This window comes from Manis pentadactyla, chromosome 16 (assembly GCF_030020395.1).
Source record: "Manis pentadactyla isolate mManPen7 chromosome 16, mManPen7.hap1, whole genome shotgun sequence".
NCBI classification, from domain to species: Eukaryota; Metazoa; Chordata; class Mammalia; order Pholidota; family Manidae; genus Manis; species Manis pentadactyla.
Genome location: NC_080034.1, coordinates 30,134,861 through 30,162,309, shown reverse-complemented (window position 1 = coordinate 30,162,309; position 27,449 = coordinate 30,134,861). Strand labels below are relative to the sequence as shown.

General features: G+C 32.7%; 1 protein-coding gene across 8 annotated transcripts in view; it reads left to right on the top strand.

Moving 5' to 3' along the window:
- Positions 1-27,449, top strand: part of UBR2 (ubiquitin protein ligase E3 component n-recognin 2) — a 117,842-nt gene that overhangs the window by 27,272 nt on the left and 63,121 nt on the right. For 7 of the 8 annotated variants that reach the window (XR_005029199.2, XR_005029200.2, XM_036907211.2 and 4 more), the window contains 6 exons: positions 9,796-9,874; positions 11,757-11,870; positions 18,571-18,701; positions 20,612-20,750; positions 21,240-21,302; positions 25,846-25,966. Coding sequence is in view for 6 of the 8 variants with exons in the window: in XM_036907211.2 (XP_036763106.2) it covers positions 9,796-9,874; positions 11,757-11,870; positions 18,571-18,701; positions 20,612-20,750; positions 21,240-21,302; positions 25,846-25,966 (647 nt within the window). In the remaining 2 variants the exon portion in view is untranslated. The remainder of the gene's footprint in view (positions 1-9,795; positions 9,875-11,756; positions 11,871-18,570; positions 18,702-20,611; positions 20,751-21,239; positions 21,303-25,845; positions 25,967-27,449) is intronic. The other variant, XM_036907214.2, reaches the window with a different exon arrangement.

Below are 27,449 nucleotides of genomic sequence, written 5' to 3'. Positions count from 1 at the left end.
GCCTTTTAAAATGAATTGGGAAGTACTCCTTTTTTAATGTTATCTGAGGAATTTGTGCAAAATTGATATAATTTCTTCTTTAAAAGTTTGATAGAATTTGCCAATAAAACAAACCATCAAGGCCTGGTGTTTTCTTTGAGGAAGTTTTTTATAACAAATTAGATTTATTTGATATTTACTGTACTTATTCAGAACTTTATTTCACCTTGTGTCAATATTGGTATTTTTTTAAGAAATATGTTTTGCTGTACAGTGTCAATATTGGTATTTTTTAAAGAAAAATGTTTTGCTGTATAATGTCAAATTTATTGACAAAGTTATGCATAATATTTCCCCATTCTATTAATGTCTGTGGTATCTATAGTGATGTTCTTTCTTTCATTCCTGATAGTTAGTAGTTTGTGCTTTCTCTCTTTAATGAGTTTTATAAACCTTTTCAAAGAATCAGTTTCTGGCTTATTAATTTTCCATTTATCTGTTTTGTTTTATTCATTTCTGCTCTTAGTATTCTACCTATTATCTTTAGGTTTAATGTACTTACATTTAATTCTTTAATCCATTGTTTACTTAAAAGTGCACTGTTTAATTTCAAAATACTTGGGGCTTTCCTAGATATATTGTAACTGATTTCTAACACAGTTTATGTTCTGTAAGGTTTCAGTCTTGAAATTCATTGAAACTTGTTTTATGACTCAACAACATGATTAGTCTTGAACACATTTCATATGCACTTAAAAAGAAGGTTCTGTAGTTGTTGGATGTAATCTATAAATAACAATTAGGACAAGGTGGTTGATAGTGCCATTTCAGGTCTTACATGCTTATTGATTTTTATGAATAGTTTTATCAGTTACAGATAAAGGACTATTAAAATCTTCAAATGTGATTGTGGATTTAATTCTTTTAGTTCTGTCAGCTTATGTTTCATGTATATATAAGCTCTTTTATTAGCCACATACACTGATATTTATAATTACTATGACTTCCTGATATGTTTTATCATTTTGAAATGTCAGTATCCTGTATTAATTCTGTTAATAGTCTTTCTTTCAAGGTCTGTTTTATCAGATGTTAACACAGCCATTCCTTGTATAGCTGATATAAGATATCAGCTATAAATTTATTTATACTTTTTTCAGTGGTTGCCCTAGAATTTTCAGTATGTATTTACAACTGATCCAAGTCCACTTTGTTTGTCTGTAAAAGGTTTTCTTTCTCCTTCACTTTGGAAGGATAATTTTGCAGGTACAGAATTTTAAGTTAGTAGGATTTTTCTTTCAACCCATTAAAATATTTGTCTGCTCTCCTCTTGCTCACATGGTTTCTAAGGAGAAGTCAGATGTAATTATTTTTCTCCTCTATAGGTAAGCTTTTTTCTCCTCTGACTTCGTTTAGGACTTTTTCCTTATCTTTGATTTTCTTTAATTTGAAAATGTACACCTAAGTGTAGTTTTTTTGACATTTAACCCACTTGGTGTTCTCTGAGCTTCCTGGATGTATGGTTTGGTGTCTCACGTTAATTTAGGGAAATTCTCAGCAATTATTATTTCAAATATTTCTTCTGTTCCTTTCTCTCTTTCTTCTCTTTTTGGCATTCCCATTACACATGTGTTACACCTTTTGTAGTTGTTCCACAGTTCATGCATATTTTGTTCTGATTTTCTTCCAATCTTTTTTCTTTTTTCTTTTCAGTCTATCCTCCAGCTCCGAAATTCTTTGCTCAGCCATATCCAGCCTAGTAATAAGCCCACCAAAGGTGTTCTTCATTTCTGTACATTGATTTTGATCTCGAGCAATTTTTTTTGGTTATTTCTTAGGATTTCCATCTCTGCTTACATTGCACATCTCTTCTGGCATGCTACTACATCCATTAGAGCCCTTAGCATATTAATCAGAATTTTTAAAATTCCAGGTCTGATCATTCCAACATTCCTGCCATATCTGAATCTGGTTTTGATGCTTACTCTGTCTCTTCAAACTGTATTTTTTTTGCCTTTTAATATGTCTTACAATTTTTTCTTGATTACCAGGCATATGTTATACTGGGTAAGTAGAGCTCCTCTACTTAGGCCTTTAGTAACGTAGTAAGGTGTAGGGCTATCATTATTCTATAGGGCTATTATTAGGTCCCAGTCTTTCAGTGAGTCTGTGCTTCAGGACTGTGAATATTACAAGTGCTTCTCAATGCCCCACACCTGCCTTTAGATGGGACAGGAGGGCTACAGTGGGCTGGAGTTGGGTATTTCCATTTTCCAGGTCAGTTAGAGTGTTGGTAAATCCCCAGTAGGATAGGCTTTGATTAAATAGTTTTTTCTGAGGACAAACTTTATTAAGAACAGTGCTCTGAAAAAAAAAAAAAGTTAAGAACAGTGCTCTGGCATATTTTTAAGTGGTTCCTTTTCTCCTTCCCCTGCTGGAAGCACAGATGATTTTTCTCTGATATTCACTGAAAGAACCTAGTAGAACTCCAGGGAATAATAAAACTCACTAAAGCATGGGGGGCCCTGATGGCTGGCTCCCCCTGGAGTTTTTAGTCTTTCAAGCTCGTCTGCACTCAGTCTCCAGCAGTTACATTTCAGGTTTCCCTACCTCAGCACTGGTTCCTATGGAGGTTGGTGCTTGTTGGTTTCAGCTCTCAGAAGTTGTGATTCTCTGTATTCACCTTTTGGTCTCCAATTTGGGGAGTAGCAGTTTGCCCTGTGACCACACATCTCCTGCAGATTTTTCAGTTTGTCCCGCTTTTTATTTGTTAGAATGGTGTGGCAACCTCCAAACTTCTTACATCCCAGGCTAAAAATGGGAAGTCTACACTCATTTTTTAAAGGATATTTTCCTGACAGAATTCTGGGTTGAAACTTTTTTCCATTTTCAACATTTTAAAGATCTTGTTCTGTTATCTTCCACCCTCTATCGTTTCTGATTATTTCAGCTTTCATCGCGTATCTATGTTCCCTTGTATGCATTGTGTTGGTTTTCGCTAGCTGCCTTCAAGGTTTTCACTTTATCTTTGGATTTTAGCAGTTTGACTGTAAGATTCCTAGCTGTGTGTTCTTTGTATTTGTCCTCTTGGGGTTCCTTGAATCTCTTGGATTTGTAAATTGATGTCCTTAAGTAAATTTGGTAAGTTTAAGTTGTTTTTTCAGATATATTCTCTGCCTCGTTTTTTTCTATTACTCAGACTCCAGTTACACAGTAATATAAGGGAGAGACTCTTAATTAGTACATCATAGGAGTAATGCATATATATATATAAAACTTACACATATATATACTACTACTAATGGGCAATGTGTATATATAACAAATATGAAAAGTTAATATGAATATGTTTACATATAGATAATATAATGCATACTGTAAAAATTTTAACAAAAGGATGCATGACCAAGAGAGTTTGGAGATGACTGCTTTCAACAGAGCCCTAAATTCTCAGATCCTTGGATGCTTTCACCAATTCAGCATACCTTTAATATAGCAGTTAGCAACTGGTACTATAACTGTGCACATTTGTCTTTTTTGTTAAATCTTAAAAACATTCTGTTAAATGTTAGACTCCTAGAGGACATGCCTCTAGCTTTACTCTTGCTTTATATAAAAATATAAAGACAGCAGCTCTCAGATTGATTTTTAAGAATCCAAAAATGTTGTCTGTGAGCAACAAAGTAAAGGAAAAAGTCATTAAAAACAGAAGCAGAAACAGTGGAGAAAATAAACCAGGCAAAAAGTATGATACAAAAAAAAACTAAAGTAGAACTTTTCATATCTGACAAATAGAATTCATGGTAGAAAACAAAAGGGATACAAAAACAACCCCATTTAAAAGTAGGCGAAAGATTTGAATAGACATTTCTCCACATGTTCTGATTGGTTTTGGTTATACAGCCTTATAGATGTACTAAGAATACTAAGTTGTATACTTTAAAAAGGCAAATTTTATAATATGTGGATTATATCTTTATTTTTAAAAATGCAATCTATATACTTGGCATTAAAGGAAACCTCAGTTAAGTCTCAAGATTCAGAGCTATACAGATTGTTCTCCCACTATATTTAATGCAATAAAATTAGAAACAGATCACGAAAGGGTAGGTTAAATAAATTTTATGTTTGGAAACCAACATTGCTAACATTAAGTAAAAGAATATCACTGAAATCACTAAGGTAATGTAGGAACAGAACTGAGTGATAAAATTTGGACACACTTAATAGAGTATTTAGAAAGAAATATACCTTTAAAATATTTGCAAAGAAAAAAGAAAGGTTGAAAATAATCTATGCATATGTATATTTCCTGGCTAAAAGGGCCTAGAAAAAATGAAACTCTCATAGCAATAAGCATACCTAGTACCCAGACAGTAGTTTCTAAATACCATTGTTCAATGAAAGGATTCAGAATTTCATGGAGAAATGACTGATTCCAGGGCTGGGATGGGGAATATACAAAATAAGCCTGCAACACCTTGCAGTGCCAGAAGGTAAAGTGCTCAAAAAGGAAGGGACATGTTGAAAGGGCATAGGAGCCAACTTGAAAGAGTTCCCAGTGGCCACAGCTGAATAAGTAGAGTAAATAATGACCATATTAAATTATAGCCTGTAGAATAAAATAAATACCCATGAATTCATACCAATATAACCAAATATTTGAATAAATAGACAAGAGAGAAGGGATATTTTTAGTATCTTTCCCATACCAAAGAATTCCAATTGATAAATAGGAATGAGGAAAATAGAAAATGACTGTTAGGTAAATAACACAGTAATAATTATAGGCAGGAACCATTGGTGGATGCTAAACCTAGTGGGTGAAAGTTTGAGAAACAGTATGATAGTTAATAGTCACAAAGTATCTCCTTAAATATATTTAATTATAAAAGAACAGTAGCAACTTTACAGCTAAGAAATCAGGCAGATACCATCTTCACCAAGTAAGCAAAGTTGATGTCACAGTAATAAGACATCAAATCAATGTCATGTTATGATGCACTGAGAAGGACACAGCATCATTTCTCCGGTATTCTTGCTAAAAAATACTTAACTCAATCTAATGAAAACATTAAACACAAATTGTGGGACATCCACAGAATTACTTACCAGTTCTCTTCAAAAGGGTGATGGTCATGAAAGTCAAGAAAAGACTGAGGAACTGTTACTAATTGGAGGGTATTAAGAATACGTGGCTTCTAATGCAATGTGGGATCCTGTATTGGATCCTGGAAAAGAAAAAAAGACCTATTGGAAAACTGATAACGTTTGAATAAGGTCTGTAGTTAATATTGTGCCAATGTTAATTCCCTTGTACTATGGTTAGCATTAGGAAAGTTTGGTAAGGGTATAAAGGGACTCAATATTTTTGCAAATTTTCTGTAAGTACTATTACTTAAAAAAATAAACAAGGTAAGCTTTTGGTGTTAAGAAGTTAGAAAAAGAACAATGAGCACACTCAAAAGAAAAAAGGGAAATTAAAAGGTCAGAAAATGAAACAAAAGTGAAATGTGATACTGACTCTATAACTATGAAGTCAATTTTTTGGCAAGACTGAAAAAGCAAAAGAGAAGATGAAAGTACAGAAAATTCAAAATGAAAATTAAGTACACTCACTGCATTCCTTTGAATGATGTCAAATCTTGTAAAGCTGGGTCTCTGGCATTGCCGTGATTGAAAAGCAAATACCTGTGGAATACAAAATGGGAGGCAGTGTCGAGTCTGATTCAAAGATTTGAGGAATTGTGCAGTGCCCAATGGCTACTAAGTCGTTTGAACCTGTTTAGTAAACAGACAAGCATTTCTTTCGGTCTAGGAAAAAAAAACTTGAGATACTAAAGGTGCTGTGAACCAAGAAAGTCTGGCAGCTGCTGAAATACGAGAACTATAATGCTAAACAACTTGAAAACTTAGATGAAATAGATGAATTTATAGAAAAGTGATAGACAACTTGAATACAGTATAAAAAAGATTGAAATGACAAAGTTCTTCCCTCCCCCAAATCCCATACTGGAATGACCATAGGTGAATTCTGCCAAATTTTAAAGGAACAATTCATTCTTTTCTTACACAAGTTACTACGGAAAATAGACTAATAATCTTGATTTCAGTCCCTGATAGATTGAAAAGAAGACATTATAAAGCCATTTCCTTTATTAATGTGGATGAAAGGATCCTAAATAAAATACCAGCCATCTGAGTCCAAGAATATACTAAAAAAGTGATGGATGATGATCAAATAGTGTTTAGTTCAGGAATTCAAAGATAGTTCATCTTTAAAACAGTTGTTAAAGTTAAGAGGAAAAATTTAAGAGGAAAAATCCTGATTTGATTCAGAAAAACATAAATTTCAATAATTGTTTATGATATAAATTCTTAGCAAAAGTATACATATGGGAACTTTATTGAGTGTGTTTTAGAGTTTTAGAAACTTTCTATTGACATTTTAAATGTAATAAAAGGCTAACTGGTATAATAAACCTGACATACACTTATCCCTTAGCTTCAGCAATAACCAACATAGACCAACTCTTTTTAATCTCTGTACATACATACTATTTTCTATTTTGAGGCAAATTCCAGACAGCATGTCTTTTTATCAATACCCAGTATATACAGCTTTTTTCTCTATAACCATTAACATTCTTAATAATTAACACTAATTACTTAGTATTATCTAATATCTACTCAGAGTTGAAATTATTCTGATTGACTCATAAATGTAGATTCAAAGTTTATGCATTACATTTGGCTGTTATCCCTCATTTTTTCTTTTAATGTACTATAGCTCTCTCCCTCATTCTTTTTCTGTTTTCTATTTATGTGACTAACTAAGAAACCAGGTCGTTTGCCATGTGAAATTTTCCACATTCTGGATTTGGCTGATTGTGCCCACATGGAATTGCTTAACATGTTTCTTTATTCCCTCTATTTCCTCTGAACAGGTACTTAGGCCTGATTAAATTCTGTTGTATGGTGTGGCTTGGGGGAATAATAACTTTATAATTATTATGTGTAACTTAATTCTTCATATCAGGAGACACATGATGCTTAGCTGTTTTTGTTGCTAAGATTGATTGGTGGACTAGGTACCTGGCAGATACAACCATTACAAAGGTCTTCATTAGCCTTTGTACCTAATGATTTAGGAGTCACTGATGCTTATTGCCAGATCATTATTTCACTGGGGGCTAGCAAAATCATGGCAATCTAAGTTGTCATTCCTTTTTTTGTTTTTTATCTAGTCTTCTGTAAAAGAAACACAGTCTCTCATCAATCCTTTGATTACTCTAAGGTACAGTTTATATAGGAAAAGTAAGATAGATGCTTGATTCTTTCTACAAAGGCACTTAGTAAATCTACAATGAACATACTATTTAATGGAGAGCTGTAAGGTATGTTTACTTAAATATCTAATAGAGCAAGACAAGGATGCCTATTATTACTGCTACTGTTAACATATTGCTGGAGGTCCTTGTCAACAGTATAAGGGGAGAAAAATAAATAAAAGTTGTAAATATAAGGAAAGAGATAAAATTGTCATTATTTACAGACTGTATACTCATTTACCTTGGAATAAAACACAATAGAAGCAATAAACTATTAGAACTGCCTTGAGTTTATCAAGGGTACTAAATATCTGTACTACTTATTTTCTAACTAGGAAATCCTTAACCAGTTAGAAATGAGGTTTTTTAAAAAATATGTATCATTGAAACAACAAAACCTAGAAAGTACCTAGATAGTAATCTGTAATCAAGAATACAAAGGACTTATGGAGAAAGCTTTTAACTTCAATAAAAGACATAGGAAATAATCATGGACATGATAACTTAACTCTTATAAGGATGATATTACTCCTGAGTAATTTCTTAGTCACATAGGTAGAAAAATAAGTTTATCAAATTCCAAGTAATGCCTGTCAAAATTTTAGCTGGATACTTTTGAGGAACTCTATAAACTTAGCCTAAATGGTGAATGGAAGAATAAATAAGAGTTTGTGAATAAAAGGGAATTTACCCTACCAGATATTAAGACATATTACAAAGCCTTGGTTGCAGTGTGGTGTGGTACAAACAAATAGTATCACTTAGACATGTTAGAGATCTTAGATATAGACCCAAGGATATGTGAAAACCTAATATATTATAAAGGTGGTACCACAATCAATAGAAGTAGATAGTTCACTAAAGAGTGTTGTAAAAAAAAAGTATCTCATTATATATGGATAAATAAAATTATCTCTATTCTACATCTTATACAAAGGTAAGCTGCAGATGGATTAAATGCTTAGACTTTAATGGAAGATACTAACGGTTAATAGAAGAAAGTGAAAATAGTTTCATGACCTGGGATTGGGGAAAGAATTTAAAATCTCAAAGCACAAACCAGTTTGTGTGTGTGTGTGTGTGGAAATTGCATCAAAATAGGTAGTTCTTTGTAACATAGGACACCATGGGCAAAATTACACAAGTGACAATGGGAGACAATATTTGCAATGTTTAATATTGCTGAGTGATTCCTATCTTGATATTAAGATGCAGGACTATAAAAAGCCTCACGCACTGGTAGAGGCTATGTAACCACTCTGGATAGTAGCATGGCATTCAGAATAAGAACTTTACATGTATATAACCCAACAATTTGGCTCTTGTGTTTACATGCCAAGGAAAGTCTCAAACATACCCATAAGAGAACATTTAACAGGGTGTCATTGCAGCATTATTTGTGGTAGAACACAACTGGAGGTAATCCAGCTGTCCAGTGCAAACATAGTAGAGAGAAAATGTTCTGGATGTGTACCATGGTGTATTATGTAGCGATTAGAAGCAGCAAATCAGATGTACACATGTAAATGAATGGATCATGTGACAGGAGTGAAAAAATAAAGAACAGAATGAGATATATGACATAAGATTTGCATACATTAGAAATACATGCACTGAAAAACATTTTGCAAGAACATATACAAATAAAAGTACACACAGTAAACACAATAGAGTAGTTGCCTGTGAGGAAACAGGAACAAGGATAAGGGGAAATTTAAAGATTTTTATGACTCCCCATCTCATTTCATAGAATATAGAGATTCTCTTATTTAAAATATAATCTGTAAATGTATCTAGCTGGCAATATAATGAAAGCAAATGGAACAAATGACATCACCACTGTCATCCCAACTGCCTTGTGGGACTCATAACTGTCCAATCAGGACGTCTTGTGAGTCATGTGTTGTGTGACCATCGAACAAAATGTACAGACCAAGTGAGGAGACCAATGTCAGTCTGTGTATTGAACACTTAGAATGCTTATTTCCATTTTAAATTAGTTAAAATTTAAATAGAAATATAACTTTGGATATTGTCTTATTGCATCCTAGCTAGACATCTTGTCTTTCTAGGGGGGTACATACATATATATATATATATCACTTTGAAGACCCTTGGTCTCAAACACCTGTTTGGAGGAAGTTATTTGAAATCTCAAGATATATCTTAAAATTTTAAACCTATTCCATGTACATCTGTGTTTTAACATAAAATGTGATTTCCCCAAAACTTTGGAGGAAATTACCATTCTAGTAATACATGTGCTTTCAAAGATTACCTAACACATTCATAATGAGAAGCAAGTTTTTTAAGCTGACCTCAATGACCAAAGATCTGACAGAACTTTGAGAATAATATTTCCTTCTAACACTGAGGTACTTCACTATTCTGGCTCTTCTAGGATGGATTCCAAATTGAAATGTTATGTTGTAAAATATATAGTTATTTTATGACACTCTGATTTTTTTTTTCTTTAACTTTACAGAGACTGTGCAGTTGATCCAACTTGTGTTTTATGCATGGAGTGCTTTTTGGGAAGTATTCACAGAGACCACCGATATAGGGTTAGTAATGTCCAGATAATAACCATACCTAGAATTGAGTTTTATACTAGCTACCTTTTCTGCCTTTTTAAAATTCCAAGATTTAACACTAAAGTGTGGTAGAGAGGTTTAAGAAAAATGTTAAACACCATTAAACATAGGATAGCAGTATAAAAGTGAATTATGAATTTAGATTTCTAGGAACACATGGTCTAAGAAAAATAACATATTAGCTCTTGCATATTGGTTTTCAACTACTTTGTTTTGCTATTTGTGTTTATTAATCTTTGTAATTCTAGATTTATAAAGAAATTTATCAAAATTTAGAGGCTAAATATTAGTTAAAAGTATGAGAGGGAAATTCTGAAGGGAGGATGTGTGAGAAAAGGAGTAAGGAAAAGGGACAGGATTCTACATTTAAGAAATGTTCTTCCTATTGGTCATCTTCTACTTGAGATTTGTCATTTCTTAATATTAAAGAGGAATCTACTGTAACATAGAAAAGGGCCCAACTCTAGAACATAAGACCTACCAATTTGACTTCCTTTTACTTTTCCAAAAATTAGGTATGTTTGCTTTAAGTCAAGGATACAGATAAAGGCAGATTATTGCTAAGCCTGTCCTCATTCCTCTACTAGAAACTGAAGACAGAGCCATGAACACTCAAATATTAAGGAACTATTAGTAGCAGGAACTTTAAACCCTAATCTCAAATAAAATGATAGAGATGGAATACTGCAATCTTGTTACTGATTAAGGAGTCCTGTTGGTTCAGAACTTTTCCTCCTATTTGTTTTTTATTCACTGAAGTATTAATAATTAACTGAAGCAGCTACAAAATTGAACTCCTTGTATTTTGGTATGTACTCTTTATTTTCATAAATCAGTAAAAGAATCTCAGTTTCCTTTAAGCTGTTTTACCTATCTTTGGTAACCAGAACAAGCATAAAAGCTTTAGGATGGGAGTTACTATTTTCCAAATGGCTGGCTGCCCATACATCTTTGCAACTCCAGGGAATCCTAGACTTAACTTCTTAGGGAATGTTAGTAAAGAAAAATAAACTATTACTATAGTTTTTGTTGGTCAGTCTGTGTGTTTACACTAATTATATTGTGATGTGTAACACTCAGATACTTTCTTTGGGCACAGTATCATAGGGCTCATTCTTAAATTTGCATCTAATACCCATTCCAAAATTCCCTGGCACAGTATTTTTTAAAACAGAATTTCCAGTCTACCAGTAATTTTAAAAATAAGCTCTGTCATGACAGATTCCTTGATTCATTGCTATCTCTTAAGGAAATATAATTCTTGAACCCCTCAGGTGGTGAAAAGTTGTTACGACCAGGCAACCCACTTTATTATTTCCTAAGCTTCCTTCCTTTTCAAAGAATGCTATTTAGGGAATGTCAGAAAAGAAAAATAAAGTGTTTCATAGTTTTTGTTGGTCACTTTCTTCCTGCGAAACAGCACTCTTACTAGACTCTTCTAGGGGACAGCAACTATAGGAATCTTTATAACTCTTGAATCTGCTACATTATAGCACTGTAACCTGGTAGCATAGGTACCAACGTCATGCCAGTTTAGCCAAAACCCAGCAGGATGACCCTCATGATTTTCTTAATTGAGGAAGTCATGTAAATAGACATATTTTACCTCTTTAAAATATCTGTAGTTTACTGGACACTACAGAGTAGCTTATTTTATTTGGAAATCACTTAAATTAGCCTCTAGGCTTATTAACCTTAAAACATTGAGAATTTGGCATTTTATTTAATTTAGCCCTCCAAAGAAATTAAACACTTAGCAAATGTTATTTCCTTAGCACTTGATATCTCATTTACAATCTGATAGCCCTCAGTAAATACTTATTGACAAGATACTTTACAATTTTTTTTTAAGATGACCACATCAGGAGGTGGAGGTTTCTGTGACTGTGGTGATACTGAAGCTTGGAAAGAGGGTCCTTACTGTCAAAAACATGAACTTAACACCTCTGAAATTGAGGAAGAAGAGGTAAAAACATTTTCACAAAGTTGTTTTTAAGGAAATAATGTTTGAACCATGAATTTAAAATGTTTTCAGACACAGGAATTAGGTTATGAGAAATGGACAAGCAGTAGTCTTATTACTATTAACAGTGACCAAGTATATTTTGAAAGTTCCTTGCATTTTATGGATGCCGTACTAAGATAGAAGTATATACTTGAAATTCTGGGAATTTAGTTTAATTTGGACTTTTTATATGTTTGAGGTTTTATTTTAAGCATATGTGAGGGGCTTTTTTAAAGTCCTCATTTATTATTGAAGGATTATTTTTCCTATATGTGTCATCCAGTTAATTTCATTGGTCTTGTATATTTGTGTTGTGACTATGACTCTGTAGGCCAGGATTCCTTTTTCTATGCCATAGAATGGTAGCCAGTCCTAATCATCATCTCCTGGTAAATCAGTGTCACTGGATATTTGCCAAGACCAAGTACAAAGATGATAGCTCAGTACCAATTGTACCTCAATTCAGGTGTAATTATGTGATCTTAAGATTGTTGTTGTCCCTGATTACTTTTTCTCTAAATGACATTTGTAATGATACAATGGACTCTTACCAAATAAATAACTTGCATCTCTGCTGTTTATGACAATTTGATATTTGATCCAGGATCCTTATTTCAGATTTTATTTTTAAATGCCAGAGATGTGGGTACATTCAGAATGCTAATAACATTCTGAATTGTTAGCAGGTTTGATACAGATTTGGGGCAAATGGACGTTACTAGGTCCTGCTTGTGCACATACCTTACAGGTCTCAAATATTTTAACAGAATAGTCAAAACTTTATAGTGTAGGACAGTGTCTGTTATACTGTGTCTCACTATATTTTGGGCAAATCAAAATTTGTGCCAAATGATTCAGTGCTATAGAAAACATATTTTGTTTGTGTTTGACTTGCTTAGTATAGTTGTTTTAGGATTTACCAGAGAGACACCGAGTGGTCAGGGTTTCAGATTTGTCCACTTGCTCCATTTTTATCTCTTTTGTGTATTGGATTGGAGTTCTGTATGTAAAAATACAAAGATATATTTTTATTTAAAAAGAGTTGTGCTTTAAAAAAAATTGAAAACTAGTATAAAACTTTAGGACTGTGAGAGAAAATATTTGCAAATCATACAGTAGTCCCCCTTATCCATGAGGAATACGTTCTAAGATCACGTGAAATGGCAGATAGTACCAAATCCTATAAATAACATGTTTTTTTCCTAATCATACATGTGTATGATAAAGTTTAATTTATGAATTAGGCACACTAAGAGATTAACAATAATAACTAATAATAAGATTAGAACAGTTATAACAACATACTATAATAAAAGTTATGTGAATCCGGCCTCTCTCCGTCTCAAAATATCTTATTGTACTGACTCACTGTTGTGGTTATGTGAGCTGACAGAATGCCTGCATGATGAGATGAAGTGAGAGGAATGTTGTGATGTAGCATTAGGTTACTGCTGACCTTCTGACAACAATACATCAAGAGGATCATCTGCTTCCATACCATGGGTTGACTGTGGGTAACTGAAACAGCAGAAAAGAAAAGCATGTATAAGGGAGGATTACTGGACCTGTCTAGTATCCAGCATATGTATCTTAACAACTCAACAACAAAAAATCCAATTAAAAATGGACAAAGGACTTGAATAGATGTTTCTCCAGAGAATATGTAACACAAATGACCAACAAACATATGAAAACATGCATAGTCATTAGGGAAATGCAAATTGAAGCCATAATGTGATACCACTTCACACCCATGAGGATGGCTATAATAAAAAAAAGGAAAATAAGTGTTGACATGAATGTAGACAGATTGGAACTTTGTATGTTTATAGTGGGAATACAAAATGATTCAGTACTATGGGAAAAGGTTTGGCTATTCCTCACAATAGTAAACGTGGACTTGCCATATGAGCTTGTAATTCCATACCTGGGTATACAGTTTGGGGGCACCGAGCTCACACAACTGAAAATCCACATACAACTTTTGACTTCCCCAAAACTTAACAACTAATAGTCTATTGTTGACTAGAAGTATTACCAATAAAAAATGAATCAACACTTATTTTGTAATATGTATTATATACTGCATTTTTACAATAAAGCTAGAGAAAAGAAAATGTTTTTTCAAATTGTCACAAATTTCTAAAAAAAAAAAAATTTCCAATATATTTATTGAAAAAATCCATGGTGGACCCAGACAGTTCAAACCCATGTTGTTTAAGGGTCAACAGTATTCCCAAAAGAACTGAAAACAAGTATTCAAATAAGTACGTGTACACACGTTCATAGCAGCATTACTCACAAAGGCCAAAAGGTGAAAACAGCCAAAATATCTATCAGTGGCTAAATGGACAAACAAATGTACATATGTGTGTATATACACACACACACACACACACACACACACACACACACACAATATTGTGTAATTACTCAGCCATAAAAAGGAATGAAGTACTACTATATGCTGCAACATGGATGAACCTCCAAAACATTATGCTAAGTGAAAGAAGCCAGGCACAAAAGGTGTCACATGTTGTATGATTCCATTTGTATGAAATATCCAGAATAGATAAATCTGTAGAAACAGAACACAGATTGGTGGTTGCCAGGGGCTGGGGAAGTGGAGAATGGAGAAAACTGCTTAATTTGGGTAAGGGATTTTACTTTGAAGTGAAAGAAAGGTTTTAGAACTAAATAGAGGTTGGTAGGGGTGCAACATTATGAATGTACTAAAAACCACTGAGTTCACTTTAAAATGGTTAATTTATGTTACAGGAATTTCACCTCAAATTCTTTAAAAAAAAAGACTTAGGACTTGTTACCTTTTTATCCTTCTTATAGAGTAGACTTAAAATAGTTTTCTAAGAAAAGTTCTGAATCTACAGTTACTCTGTTGGGTTTATCCTCACACAGTTGGGGTAGCTGTCAAATCATGCAGATTTTGGTTAATTTCCTAAATGCTAAGAAGATGCCAGCAATATCACCTACCTGGCTGAAGTTATATGGTCCTGCCTGGAGCATGTATGTTCCAGCAACTTGACAGAGAATAAAACCTCCAAACCCTGCCATTTAACTCCTATTTAAAAATTCATTAAGATAAATGTTGTCAAAGTGTTCAAAGGTAAGACTATATGATAGGCTATTAAAATGATAACATTGTGTTTAGCATACTTGGTGCCCACTCACTAAATTCATACATATATCTAAGGCTTCTATATTCTATGCTTGAAGTGGAAGAAAGCTATATATTTGAGATGTGCTTTGTCATAGAATTGTTTTTAATACTTTTTATATTTTTAAATAGTCAAAAACAGTAAGACAGTATTTTGTGATGTGAAAATTATATGAAGTTTAAATTTCAGTGTCCATAAATAAAATTTTATTACAACACAGCCATTCTTAATTGTTTATGTATTGTCTGTAGCTGTTTTTCCTCTACAATAGCAAAATTGTGTAAGACAACAGAGACCCTATATGCAAAATCTTAAATACTTGTTTACCTTACTCTTTACAGAAGAAGTTTGCTGTCCCCAAGTATACACTCTTAGAAACATTGTGTTTATAATACCTGATTCCCACCTATTAAATGGCAGTGGCATTTCCCATCACTGTGACCATAAATGCACTACCAGGTTTTGAAATTGGCCCTTGGGTGTGGGAGTGATCAGTGGAGGGGGATGAGTGGGGAGGCTTCTTCTAGTTGAGAACCACCACATGATATATAGTGTCTCCTTTGCTGATCTTCTTAAGGGTCATGAGAAATTTCTCTTAGGTCTCTCCGTTGGGAAGTGTTAGGTTTCTTGCGGTATCAGGCTGATACTGATGTGTTTCCTTTTGTTGAGGCTTCTGGGAAGCAGCAAAATGTTTGCTAACACAGCCTGTCTGTAGTAGCTGTATGGAAATTTATATGATCTGCGTTTAGAAATATATGTTATCTTGAGTTCAATTTATTTTCATCTTTACCTGCTTTGTACATCTATTTTTTCATTCTGTCATGCTATACTGGATGTATTCTTAGGTTACAATAGTCTTTTTAGAATGAAATTTAATTCAGTAACAAATAGTACCTGAACAAACCTTAATGAAGATTTTTTTGTCTGAAATTTTCACTTATTAGTGCTGCTTTTATCTCATATGAATGCAGACCAAGGATTATTAGTACCTGAATCTTATGCTAAATGCTATACTTTGTTTCATTTAATCCTCAAAACAGTCTTGTAAGATAAATACTGCTGTTACCAATATTTTTGTAGCCACAGAAGCTTGCGTTTTTGAGAGATTAAGAAACTTGCCCGAAGTGTCTCACATAGTAAATGCAGGTGCTGGGCTTTAAACCTAAGTAAATTCCAATAATGAAATTCTTTGTTAGTACATTATACTGTTTTTTTAAAACATTTTTAGCAGTGGAATTTTTTTTGATACTCTAATTTTTTAAATCCCAGTAATAAAATAGACAAAAGTAGTATTGTTAATGAATTTTTTTATAAGTTGATATCTATACTATTTATTTGTTAGAAAGTAATTTCATGATATAGGTTATTTTGATGACTATTCCATTTCTAGTTTCTTTTTGGCTTTAGTTGGGAAGTATAAAGAAAACCATCATTCATACCTCCTTATTTGCATATAATGGTTAAAATCTTCGTTGTAATATAGTACATGCTAACATTTCAAAAATTCAAACATTTTAGAAGTGTATCACATGAAAGATTTAAAGTTCTCCCTAATTCCCACTGCTTTTTAAGATACCAACAGATAACCTATTTAACAGTATGCCTTGCATTTTCTAGTTAGAGTAAATCAAACTTGGCTTACTGACAAAGGCTTGCATTCTCTAACATAAATATAATCAAACAGCCATGACTGAATCATCATTGATAATACAACATAGGATAAGATGGTCATTTATTTACTCATTCCAGCTGACTAATGCTGTGATAAGAGCACTTTGAGAAGTATTTTCCTAGCATTTACTTCATCTATGAGTAGACTTGCACAGCCTAGTTTCTCTTCACTGCAGAAATAATTCTTAATCAGTGACCATTTTTAAGAAGGTAATGTGTGTACAAAGACGGCAGAAAAATCTGTATCCCTCAGCCTCCTCAAACTGAGTTAATGTAGCAGCAAAATTACCAGTTGGTGATCCCCAATATGTAATATAACATAGATTATATACTCTATACAAACTATATATAATTATAAAAATTATGTATTTTTTTAAACTGATCTGTAATTCAAATAGGAAACATCTCTACCAGGGCCTGGGATTTTGTTGAACTGTGTTTGGACACTACTTACTGGCTTGGATTCCTGACTGGGAATGTTTCTATCCTAGGACGATTTCATTCTCACAAATCCTGTTTATCATAATTCTTCAATCCTCCAAATGTCTTATATTACGGGACATAATCATAACAAGTGGAATGACTATAGTGAGAGCAAATCACCAAGAAAACTGAGTTTTGGTTTTACTTTCTATTTTGGTATAGTTTTAACTTTGTATTATCATTAATACCCACTCTTTTATGAATCATCAGGAGATTCTAGTTCCTTCTTTGTACATACAGGTGGGCCTCACTATGTTAACAACTTCTAATGTTTCCATAAGGAACAGTAAACCTTGCTAGTAGGATAAAAAATGTATTTTGATGGGACATATAAAACAGTCTATTTAAAAGAGTTGTAGATAAAAAGTTCTATAAGAGTTTGAAAATTCTTTTCATACTTTTCCTTACATTCTTCAGGCCCTAGACCCATCTCCTTTGAGAATCTTTGTCCTTTTTCCTCCATTCTTTTTACTCCCCTTCTCCATTTGTTTTATATTAGTTCCAACTAGGCTTATCTTTGGTGAAGATGTACAAAATGTTCTGTATGATTTCCATTCCCATAATGTTGAAACATAATAATTTTCTTATTTGAGAAATGAACATATTAAACCTAAATAACATGTTTAGGTTTAAGATAAAACATTAAGATTAAAGATTGTGTAAAACATTTTGCTAACTTTGACTAAAAGATACCATGATAAATTTAACATATGCTTTTAGTAATACTTTTTTTACATTAACCTAGAAATTTCGTGACATATTCTCTGAGTCTACTGTGCAGAGTTCACTGTTACATGCATATACAACTTGACCTGCTGAGAGAAAGCAGACAAGTGATTCTTACAACATCAGTTTTAAGATGAGCAGTTTTCTGACCTTACTGACTTTTCCCCTTTGGAATCCTCAAAATCAGGCTCTCCTTTATACTTAGAAAACTAAATACTGCTTGTCTATCCTCAGATAACATTCTTTTGTTTATTCTGGAAATTGAGGATTAATAGGGAATAAAACTATAAAGATGGTTTGATGTTAGGTTTTAAAAATCCTAGAATGCTATTCTAAAATTATTAGATTTATTTATTAGGTATTACAGTGCCATTGAATATTTTGGCTCAATATATTCAGTAATTAGGATTATTGACAAAATGTTTTAGGAAACTTGATTTGCTAGTATATAATGTATAGGGTCAAACTGAAGAGAAGCTCAAGTTGGAAAATGAATCAGCTTTTTATAGTAAGTAGTGTATTTTGAGGGGTGGGGACAGAATTTGAAAGAGGACAATTAATGTACATTTAACATGGTTGGGTTTTTACCCTGTTTGTTTTTTCAGGATCCTCTTGTGCATTTATCAGAAGATGTGATAGCAAGAACTTACAACATTTTTGCTCTTATGTTTCGGTATGCAGTAGAGATATTAACCTGGGAAAAAGAAAATGAACTGCCAGTAGATTTAGAGATACTGTAAGTACAACCCATTTATTCTTTGTAATTGTATTTGCTCACAATTTTAACCGTTTTAATCCTAATTCCTTCAGTTAACTTTAATATAGCTAGGATAGAACATAATCTTTTCTTTTTTTAATAATTAGTTTTCCGTAGTTCAATACCTTGGTTTATAGTGATCCATTTGGTTGGTAGAGGTTTCTCTCTGTTAGCTGGTTTGTTGAATTGGTTTATAGCCATATTTAAGCCATGTCAAGCTCTGCCACTAGTTTCTTGCACAGGCAGTTTTCTCTTCTTTGTGTGATAAAGCTGGTTAAGTTAACTCTACAATTCGTTCTGTTTCATCTGTCAGATATATTAGGAAATGAGCTGTTTGAGTTTTCTGTTTGACTAAATGCTTAATTTTAACCATTTTGATTTTAAATTTTTAAAAAATATATTCCACACTTCTTGCTGCTTTTCATGTACACCTAACATTTTTACCATTATTAAAGATGTTGCAAAGTTGTGACCAGAGAGCTGGATTCTGCCACAGCTATGTTATGGTTAAGGACTTATTTTTCTGTGTGCGTGTGCTTGCCTCAGACACCCTTCTCTTTTACTTTAATTATACCCAGGCTTGTTGGAATTGTATTCCTATTTAAGGTTGGAGTAAGGGTCTAAAGAATATCAATGGTGTTTCTTTTTGCTTTCTAAATGGTGTTCCAGTTTAATAGGTTGTGGGTTTAAGTATTTTTTAAATAAAATGATGTGTTACTGTACGTTTTTGGAAATGTTGAAAATGACTTAGTATCTCATGACCTTATCTTCATATACTCCAAATTGAAAACTATTAATCTAAGATTCAAAGTTAGACCCTAGAGAATAAAGGAGTTTTGCTTTTATTTTTTTTTGTTCCATTGTAGGTTTAGGTCTACCAACATAGAGGGGGGATAGAATCTAACTTGCTTTTCTTGTAATGTTTTCCCATCTTGGTAAATGGCATTCCGTCTATCCAGAAACCTGAGTCACCCATATCCATTTAGTTTTCAAGTCCAGCTGGTTCTCCCTCTGTCAAATTGTTCTGCTTCTATTCATCTCCGTTACCACTCTCCTGGTCCATATTCATCCTTGGGCAACATGGCCTCCCTCCCTGGACTGCCAAATCTACTTTTGTCCCTCATGATTCATTCTCCACACTGTAGCCAAAATAAACATCAAGGCAAATTTGACCATATCTCCTATTTCAAATCCTTGATTGCCATTAGGATGGCAAAATCAAAATCCACTGTAAGGTCTTCAGGATTCCTTGGATTAATTCCAAGATTAATGTCTTCCATCCTCCCTGTGCTTCAGCTCCCACTATTTACTTTGCTGGGGCCTTTGCTTTCACCTTCCTCTCTAGCTCAGGGTTTCTCAACACTGACACTGTTGGCTTTCAGTACCAGGTTAATTCTTTGTTATGAGGACTGTCTCGTGGACTGGAGTATATTTAGTATATTGGAGTATCCTTGGCCCTTACACACTAGATGCCAGTGGCAATCCCACCTCAGTCATGACAACCAGAACTGTCTCTGTATATTGCCAGATGGTCATTTATAAGAGGTAGAAGAGAATTGCCCCCAATTGAGAACCACTGATACCCAGTTCTGACTTTGGGTCTCAGATTACTTCTCTGGAAGTTTTCTGAAGTCCCATATCTGTTTTGCCCTGCTCTAGCATCCTACTCTTCTTGCTGAAAGGTGGTTCACATAGAACTATATATCCATTATCTATATCTTCCCTACCAGACAGTAGTGTCATAGAGCATGGGAACACAGATGACTTCATTTACAGATATGTGTCCAGTACTTAGCATGTTCCCTAGAACAAAGTACACTGTTAATAAATCAGCCTGGAGCAAGATAATATGCAAACAAATAATAAATAATTAATGTTTTATCCCACAGAGAGAAGAATGACACCTACTATTGCATGCTGTTTAATGATGAGGTTCATACCTATGAACAAGTTATTTATACTCTTCAGAAAGCTGTTAACTGTACACAAAAAGAGGCCATTGGCTTTGCAACTACAGTAGATCGAGATGTAAGTAATTTCATCATACTGTGTTACATAGTATGTTTCATCATATTATGTTACATAATAAATAGAATTTTACTAGAAAATCGAATTAGAGGTACATATGTCTGGGCTGTTATTTTTAATTTCATTTAAATATTCACCCAAATATATAGTGTATAACTGTAAGCTGTTATCAGAAAGTTTAAGAGGAAATGTAGATACAGTTGCCCTCATTCTATCCAGTGATTAGAAATACTCAGTTATGAAAATAGAAATTACAGTGCCTAGAAGAATAAATGTGTTGTTCAAGAAAAATACACTTACTAATGGCTTGAAAAACATTAAGATGGCTTTGAAAAAAGAATAATTTACTTTTCATCACTGAATAGAATGAACATTGTAAATGTTAAAAATTGAAGAGTTGTACATTTATATGTTTGTTTACTGGTTCAAAAGTTGTTAATACTGAATATAGTATTTTTACAATTTAATTTTAAATATCTTTTTTTATAGGGACGTAGGTCTGTTCGATATGGAGACTTCCAGTATTGTGAGCAAGCAAAATCAGTCATTGTGGTAAGTAATTTTAAAACATGCCTATACTATTACCTTTTATTAGTTTACTAGTTCCATGTTGTAGTGTTTATGAACACATTTTTCTGTGTGAATATATGAATGGAAAGCCACAATCAACCAAAAATCATGTTTAATGATACGTTTCTTGAGTAATGTATTATTGCTTTATCTATAGTTTTTTTTAAGCTGTGTGTAATTGATAATAGAAACTGAATGGTTAGGTGAGATATATTTTCTGCCTTCCTACTTCTCCATCAGAGATGTCTTAGAAAGTTACTTTTAGGAACTAAACTGGCCCTTAGCACCAAGAGTAGAATTCAAGGAAAGTTGTTTCTTGGTACTTTATAGCAAGGTATGCTGCATCTCCTAATAGCATTTAGTGTATTATTTCTTTTTTTTATTTGTTTTTTTATTGCTATATATAGTCTTATTTTAGTTTCCAGTGTACAGCACAGTGGTTCCAGTATACAACACAGTATACAACACAGGGAGAGTAAGGTGTGCCCCTTACTCTCCCTACACACCCACACCAACCCCTCCCCCATCATAATCATCAGTCCCTTCTCAGTGTCTGAGTCTACTGCTATTTTGTTCATTCTGTTTTGCTTAGTGTATTATTTCTCTGAAAGAAAACTATTCCCCACATTTAGTTTTTTTATTAAGCTAGGATTTATTATTTTTAACTATTCCATGTAACTGCATTTTATGTTAATGTCTTTTTCAAAAAGTAAGTTTATGTACTGCGAAATATTTTAAATATACAGATAAAAATAGAGATAACACAATGAACCTATGTGCCCACATTATACATTATTGTCCTTAAACTTATTTTAAATAGTTTAGAAGCCTCTGTATTATTTCTTCTTAATCCCATTACCCTTTCTCCTTCCCTAGAGATCTAACTTTAATTAATTCATTATTTCATTCTTATGCATGGCCTTATACTTAATCTACTAAATATCTGTCAACAATGTATGTATGATTTGGAGGCCTTTAAACATTATATAACAAGATTCATAAGGAATGTATTATACTACAACTTGCCTTTTCATCTGTATTGTTTGTAGATGTCTGTGTTGATAAATGAACCTGTAAAGTATTCCATTGATGATTATACCATAATTTTTCTATTCTCTCATTGATGGATAATGAGGATACTTCATTCATTCATTCATTCATTTGCTATGACTAGTGGTCCTGCTATGCATGTTCTTTTGTCCTCTTCTTGCTTCGATGCAAAAATTCTAACTACACTGAAATCATTCTAACTACACTGGGTTGCTCTCTCTATATATATTTCTTCCCTATGTTTCCAAACAGTAAAAATTTATGCTATTCTTTTGTGTGATCATATTACACAAAGGAAATGGAAAGGGGCAAAGTAGTGACATAGTAATAAGTAAAATAAATCTCATTCTTTGATTCATTAAGATATTAGGCTTACTCTGAGACAGGCACTATACTAAACACTTAAAATACTAAAATGAATATGACACTGATCTTCTCTAGGGAAAAAAGATCTAGTGTATATTTTTATATGATTTCCCTTCATATTCCAACATAATATTACTCTCTGAATAAACATGAAGCCCAGACATTTGAATACTAAAACATACATATTTGAAAGTTAACTGTAGATCTTTTTTTTTTTTAAGTTTGCAACCATAGGGTATATACCAAGAAATGGAATTTCTCAATTATTAGGGTATGAGCATTGTTAGTCTGACTAGATTTTGCCAAGTAAGTCTCCAAAAAATCCAGTTAACACAAAAAATCCAGAGTGGTGTACGAAAATGTCCATTTCTCCACAGCTTTGTCAAAATTATGTATTTTTAATTTAAAAAACTTTTGCCAATCTGATGTATATGAATGGCATCATGTCCATTAAATTTTCATTGCCATGACTATTAAGTGTCTTATTTATTATATTGGTCTTTTAAGTTTGTGGTGCTCTCATTGAGTTAAAGCTTTAAATTTTAATGTAGCAAACTATTGTTTTCTTTTTGATTTGTACCTTTTGTGTCTTATTTAAGAAATTCTTCCTTGAGGTTAGGGACTTGATAATAAGGGGGAATGTAGTGACCACAGTGTTGCTTCTGTGAAACCTAAGCCTAAGACTGTATATCAGTGATACCTTAATAAAAAAAAAAAAAGAAATTCTTCCTTGATATCTGGACATACTCAGTTTAATAATGCATCAAGAGCTTTATACTCTCGTGTAAAAGAATATTCCCATTCTTAGAAAATGTATTCTGAAGTATTTAGGGATTAGGGGATATAATCATTCATATAACTTATACCCTCAGAGGTTCATTTTTTAAAAAGTAAATTTGTGTCTGTGTGTGGAAACAGAAAGATAATATGCAACTGATGAAGCAGTTGGGATAGTGTTTGCAATAGATGAGTAGATAAAGGAAAGGTTTTTTTTCCCCTTTGTTGCTTCATACTTCTTACATGTTTAGTAGTATTTCAATTTTTCTTTTCTTAAAAAATTAGCATTTGTAATCTCTGGTGGTGTTTTCATAGATATGTTTGTAATATACAATAGAAAATCCAGAAATAGATGCCAGTAAGAGGAAAATCTAGGAAACTATAGGTACATTCTCAGGGAGAGATCTTCTTAACCAAGACTAGAACCCCAGGAGTTAGACAAGAAACATTTTTTGGCTACATGAAAAATTTACACAGTAAGATATTCCATAAACAAAATCAGTAGACAAAGAGTAGATTTAGAAAAGCTATTTCTAACACAGATAGGCTTTTAATGTTTATTATAAACAGAGCACTTACAGATTATCAAGTAGGGAACAAACAGCAAAATAGAAAATGAGCATAAGATATGAAAAGGCAGCCACAACAAAGAACATCTAGGTGGTCAATATAAAGAGATTAAAACTTAACCTAATAATCAGTAAAATGACAGGCAGATTTCAGTATCTGTTAGGTTGGAGAAATAAGAAATCCATCATAGATACAGAGGATAGGAATACTTAGTAAAAATAAATTGCTATAGCATTTTTGGAAAATAATCTAGCAGCATCTGTTAAAATTTTACCTCTCCTAGGAATTATCCCGTAGAAATATAAGTACCAGGAAGTGTGTGTACAAAGGTGTTCAGTACTGCTTTCTTTGTAGTCACAGATGATTAAAAACAAAGGGACATCCTCTCTAGGGGATATTTGAACAAATCTACACCACAGAATGTTATGAGTCATTAACCAAAAAAAAAAAAATCAGTTAATGCAAAGATGCACAAGATGTATAGGTTCCCATTTTTATAAATCAAGTAAAAATCCTTATAATGTATACAGATAGATAGATAGATAGATAGATAGATAGATAGATAGATAGATAGATACATACATACATACATACATACATACATACATACATACATAGATAGATACATAGACAGACAGACAGACAGATAGAAAAAATATGCAGAGATGTACCATGTTACTGTAGGTTATAGAGATGGGATGAAGTGGAGCATGGAAAGATGATCGAAACAAAAAATGAGAAGGGGGAAATCATGTTGAATAATACAGTGTTGATGGATTTAAACAGGCAGTGCTCCAGAATTGCCAGTAAACACATGAAACATGCTCAACATTACTAATCATTAGGGAAGTGAAGATAAAATCTATAATGAGATATCATCTCATACCCATTAAGATGACTATTACAAACAGAAATACCATAGCAGAAAATCACAAGTGTTGACAAGGATGTGGAGAAATTGGAACCCTTGTGCACTGCTGGTGGGAATGCAGCCACTGTGGAAAACATTGCAGTGATTCCTCTAAAAATTAAAAATGACCATGTGATCCAGCAATTTTGCTTCTGGGTACATACACAAAAGAATTAAAAGCAGGGTCTCAGATATTTGTACATCCATGTTCATAGAAGGTTTATTCACAATAGATAAAAGGTAGAAGCAACTCAAGGGTCTGTCAGCCGATAAATGGGTAAACAAGATCTGTATACATACAGCAGAGTATTATTCAGCCTTAAAAAGGACGAAGATTCTGATACATGCTACAACAGGGATGGACCTGGAGAACATTATGCTAAATGAAATAAGCCACTAACAAGAAGATATTTTATGATTCCACTTTTATGAGGTACCTAGAGTATGTGATGGGTATGGAGGTTTTTTTAAAGTATTGATAATATGATCACTTCTCAGTGAAGTACATTATTTAAGTAAGTGTATAATTGCATTTAAGCAATTAGTTTGAAGACATAAGCAAATTTAAGCATTCAGATAATTTATAATTGGTGGGGCAGATTTTCAAATATAGGACTAAAGATTCGGTTTACTTATAAGCTGTAACTTTTTACCTTTTTGTAAAAATCATAAGATTCCTTCCAGAAAATTAGGATCTAAGTAAGGCAAGCCAAATGGTATTTTTCTTACACACATACATGAAAAACTTTTCTATAATGATGAGAGTGTAATTACAGTAAATAAAATATTAACTTTTTTCTATAAAATAACCTTTTTAAGTTTGTTTTTTTCATCCTGCCATTTCTTTTTAAGAGAAATACCAGTAGACAGACAAAGCCACTCAAAGTTCAAGTTATGCATTCATCTATTGTCGCACATCAGAATTTTGGTTTGAAACTTTTGTCTTGGCTGGGAAGTATAATTGGATATTCAGGTATGTTCATAAAAGCTTGTGCTAATTGACTTAAAAATGAGCCCATATGCCCTTGCAAAACTGTTTTGGAAAAAATATCAAGTGAAATAAATTCTTGCTTTAATTTCAGGTTTTAAAACACTTCTCATAATACCTTTATGCGTGGAAAAACCTGTTGTTTGCCAAACTGATCCACAAGATCTTTTTATATGCATACAAAGGATTCTGTGTCAAATAAAGACAGGAAACATTGCGTTAAACGATTGTAAATGACTTTAACATGCTAATTAAATCTCACAAACTTGACAAAAGAATCTTTTTTTAAAAATGGAACATCCTGTGGAACTCCATTCCACTGAGCAAGTTGTAAAATACTACTGTAAATAAAACCTAAATATTTAGCAGTTTAAAGGATAAAACACTAATATTGATATCTCTGTTTCAAATCCTGCAATTTTTGGTTACTAGTAATTTGCAACTCTGAAAATTTGCAAATTGGAAGTTACTGATTTGTATTTGGTTTTTGTTGTTTCCACAATCTACTAATTAGATAACCTTTTTAATACAATGGTAACAGTTAAGAACCCTCATGTCTAACACCAAAAATGCAAGTCTGGTGTATAACACCAAAGAATAAAATAGAAATAGATCTATGCTGTCATATACTAATTCTTCAGGCAAGAGATGTGGTGCAGATAAATGACATTCCAGTGTTTACTATAAAGAAAAGCTATTAGAGCATTGCCACACTGTGAACTAACAGGTGAAAATATGGAGGTGTGGAAATTTAGGACAGTATGTTTGCTTGTCTTTTAAATGTCTTTCCTATTATTTTTCTTAACCTCTTTCCTTTTAGTTTTGATGTTTTCCATTAGATACCTATATTCCAAGTACTACATTATTCATGACCTCTATACAATAGCATATACCATTTTATTACTAAAGAATATCCAAGCTACAGTATTAGTGAATAGTATCATGCGAGCAATTTTCTACTGAAAATTTTCTTTTTGAGATATTTGCCATCAATAATTTAAAGACCTTACCTGTTGCTTCATATTTGTATAAGGGTTTCTCTTTAGCCTTGTAAACAATTTCTATCTGTTGGCATTTATAATTAAATTTAAAAGTTCACTCCATTTTTTTCTGATTATTTTGCACAATTATGGAACACTAAAAACAGTGATTTCAATTATAAAACTGATTTCAAAACGGTGTTAAAGTTTTGGTTACATTCATGCTTATATTAATATTTGAAGAACAATTTTTTTTAAGTTTAGCATTTAGAAGATACAGGAATTTGTCTTACAGGGCATTGGACATAGTAGGTACACCTAGGTATACAGTGAATTATTGCTTAATAAAGAACATTTTGCACAGCAGTAATAATAAATGGTATATGCTATTGTATAGAGGTCATGAATTCTTCTAAATAGTAACACAATTTTATAGTATACATACCTTCAGTTATTAGGGAATATATAGCAATTTTATTATAATCTGG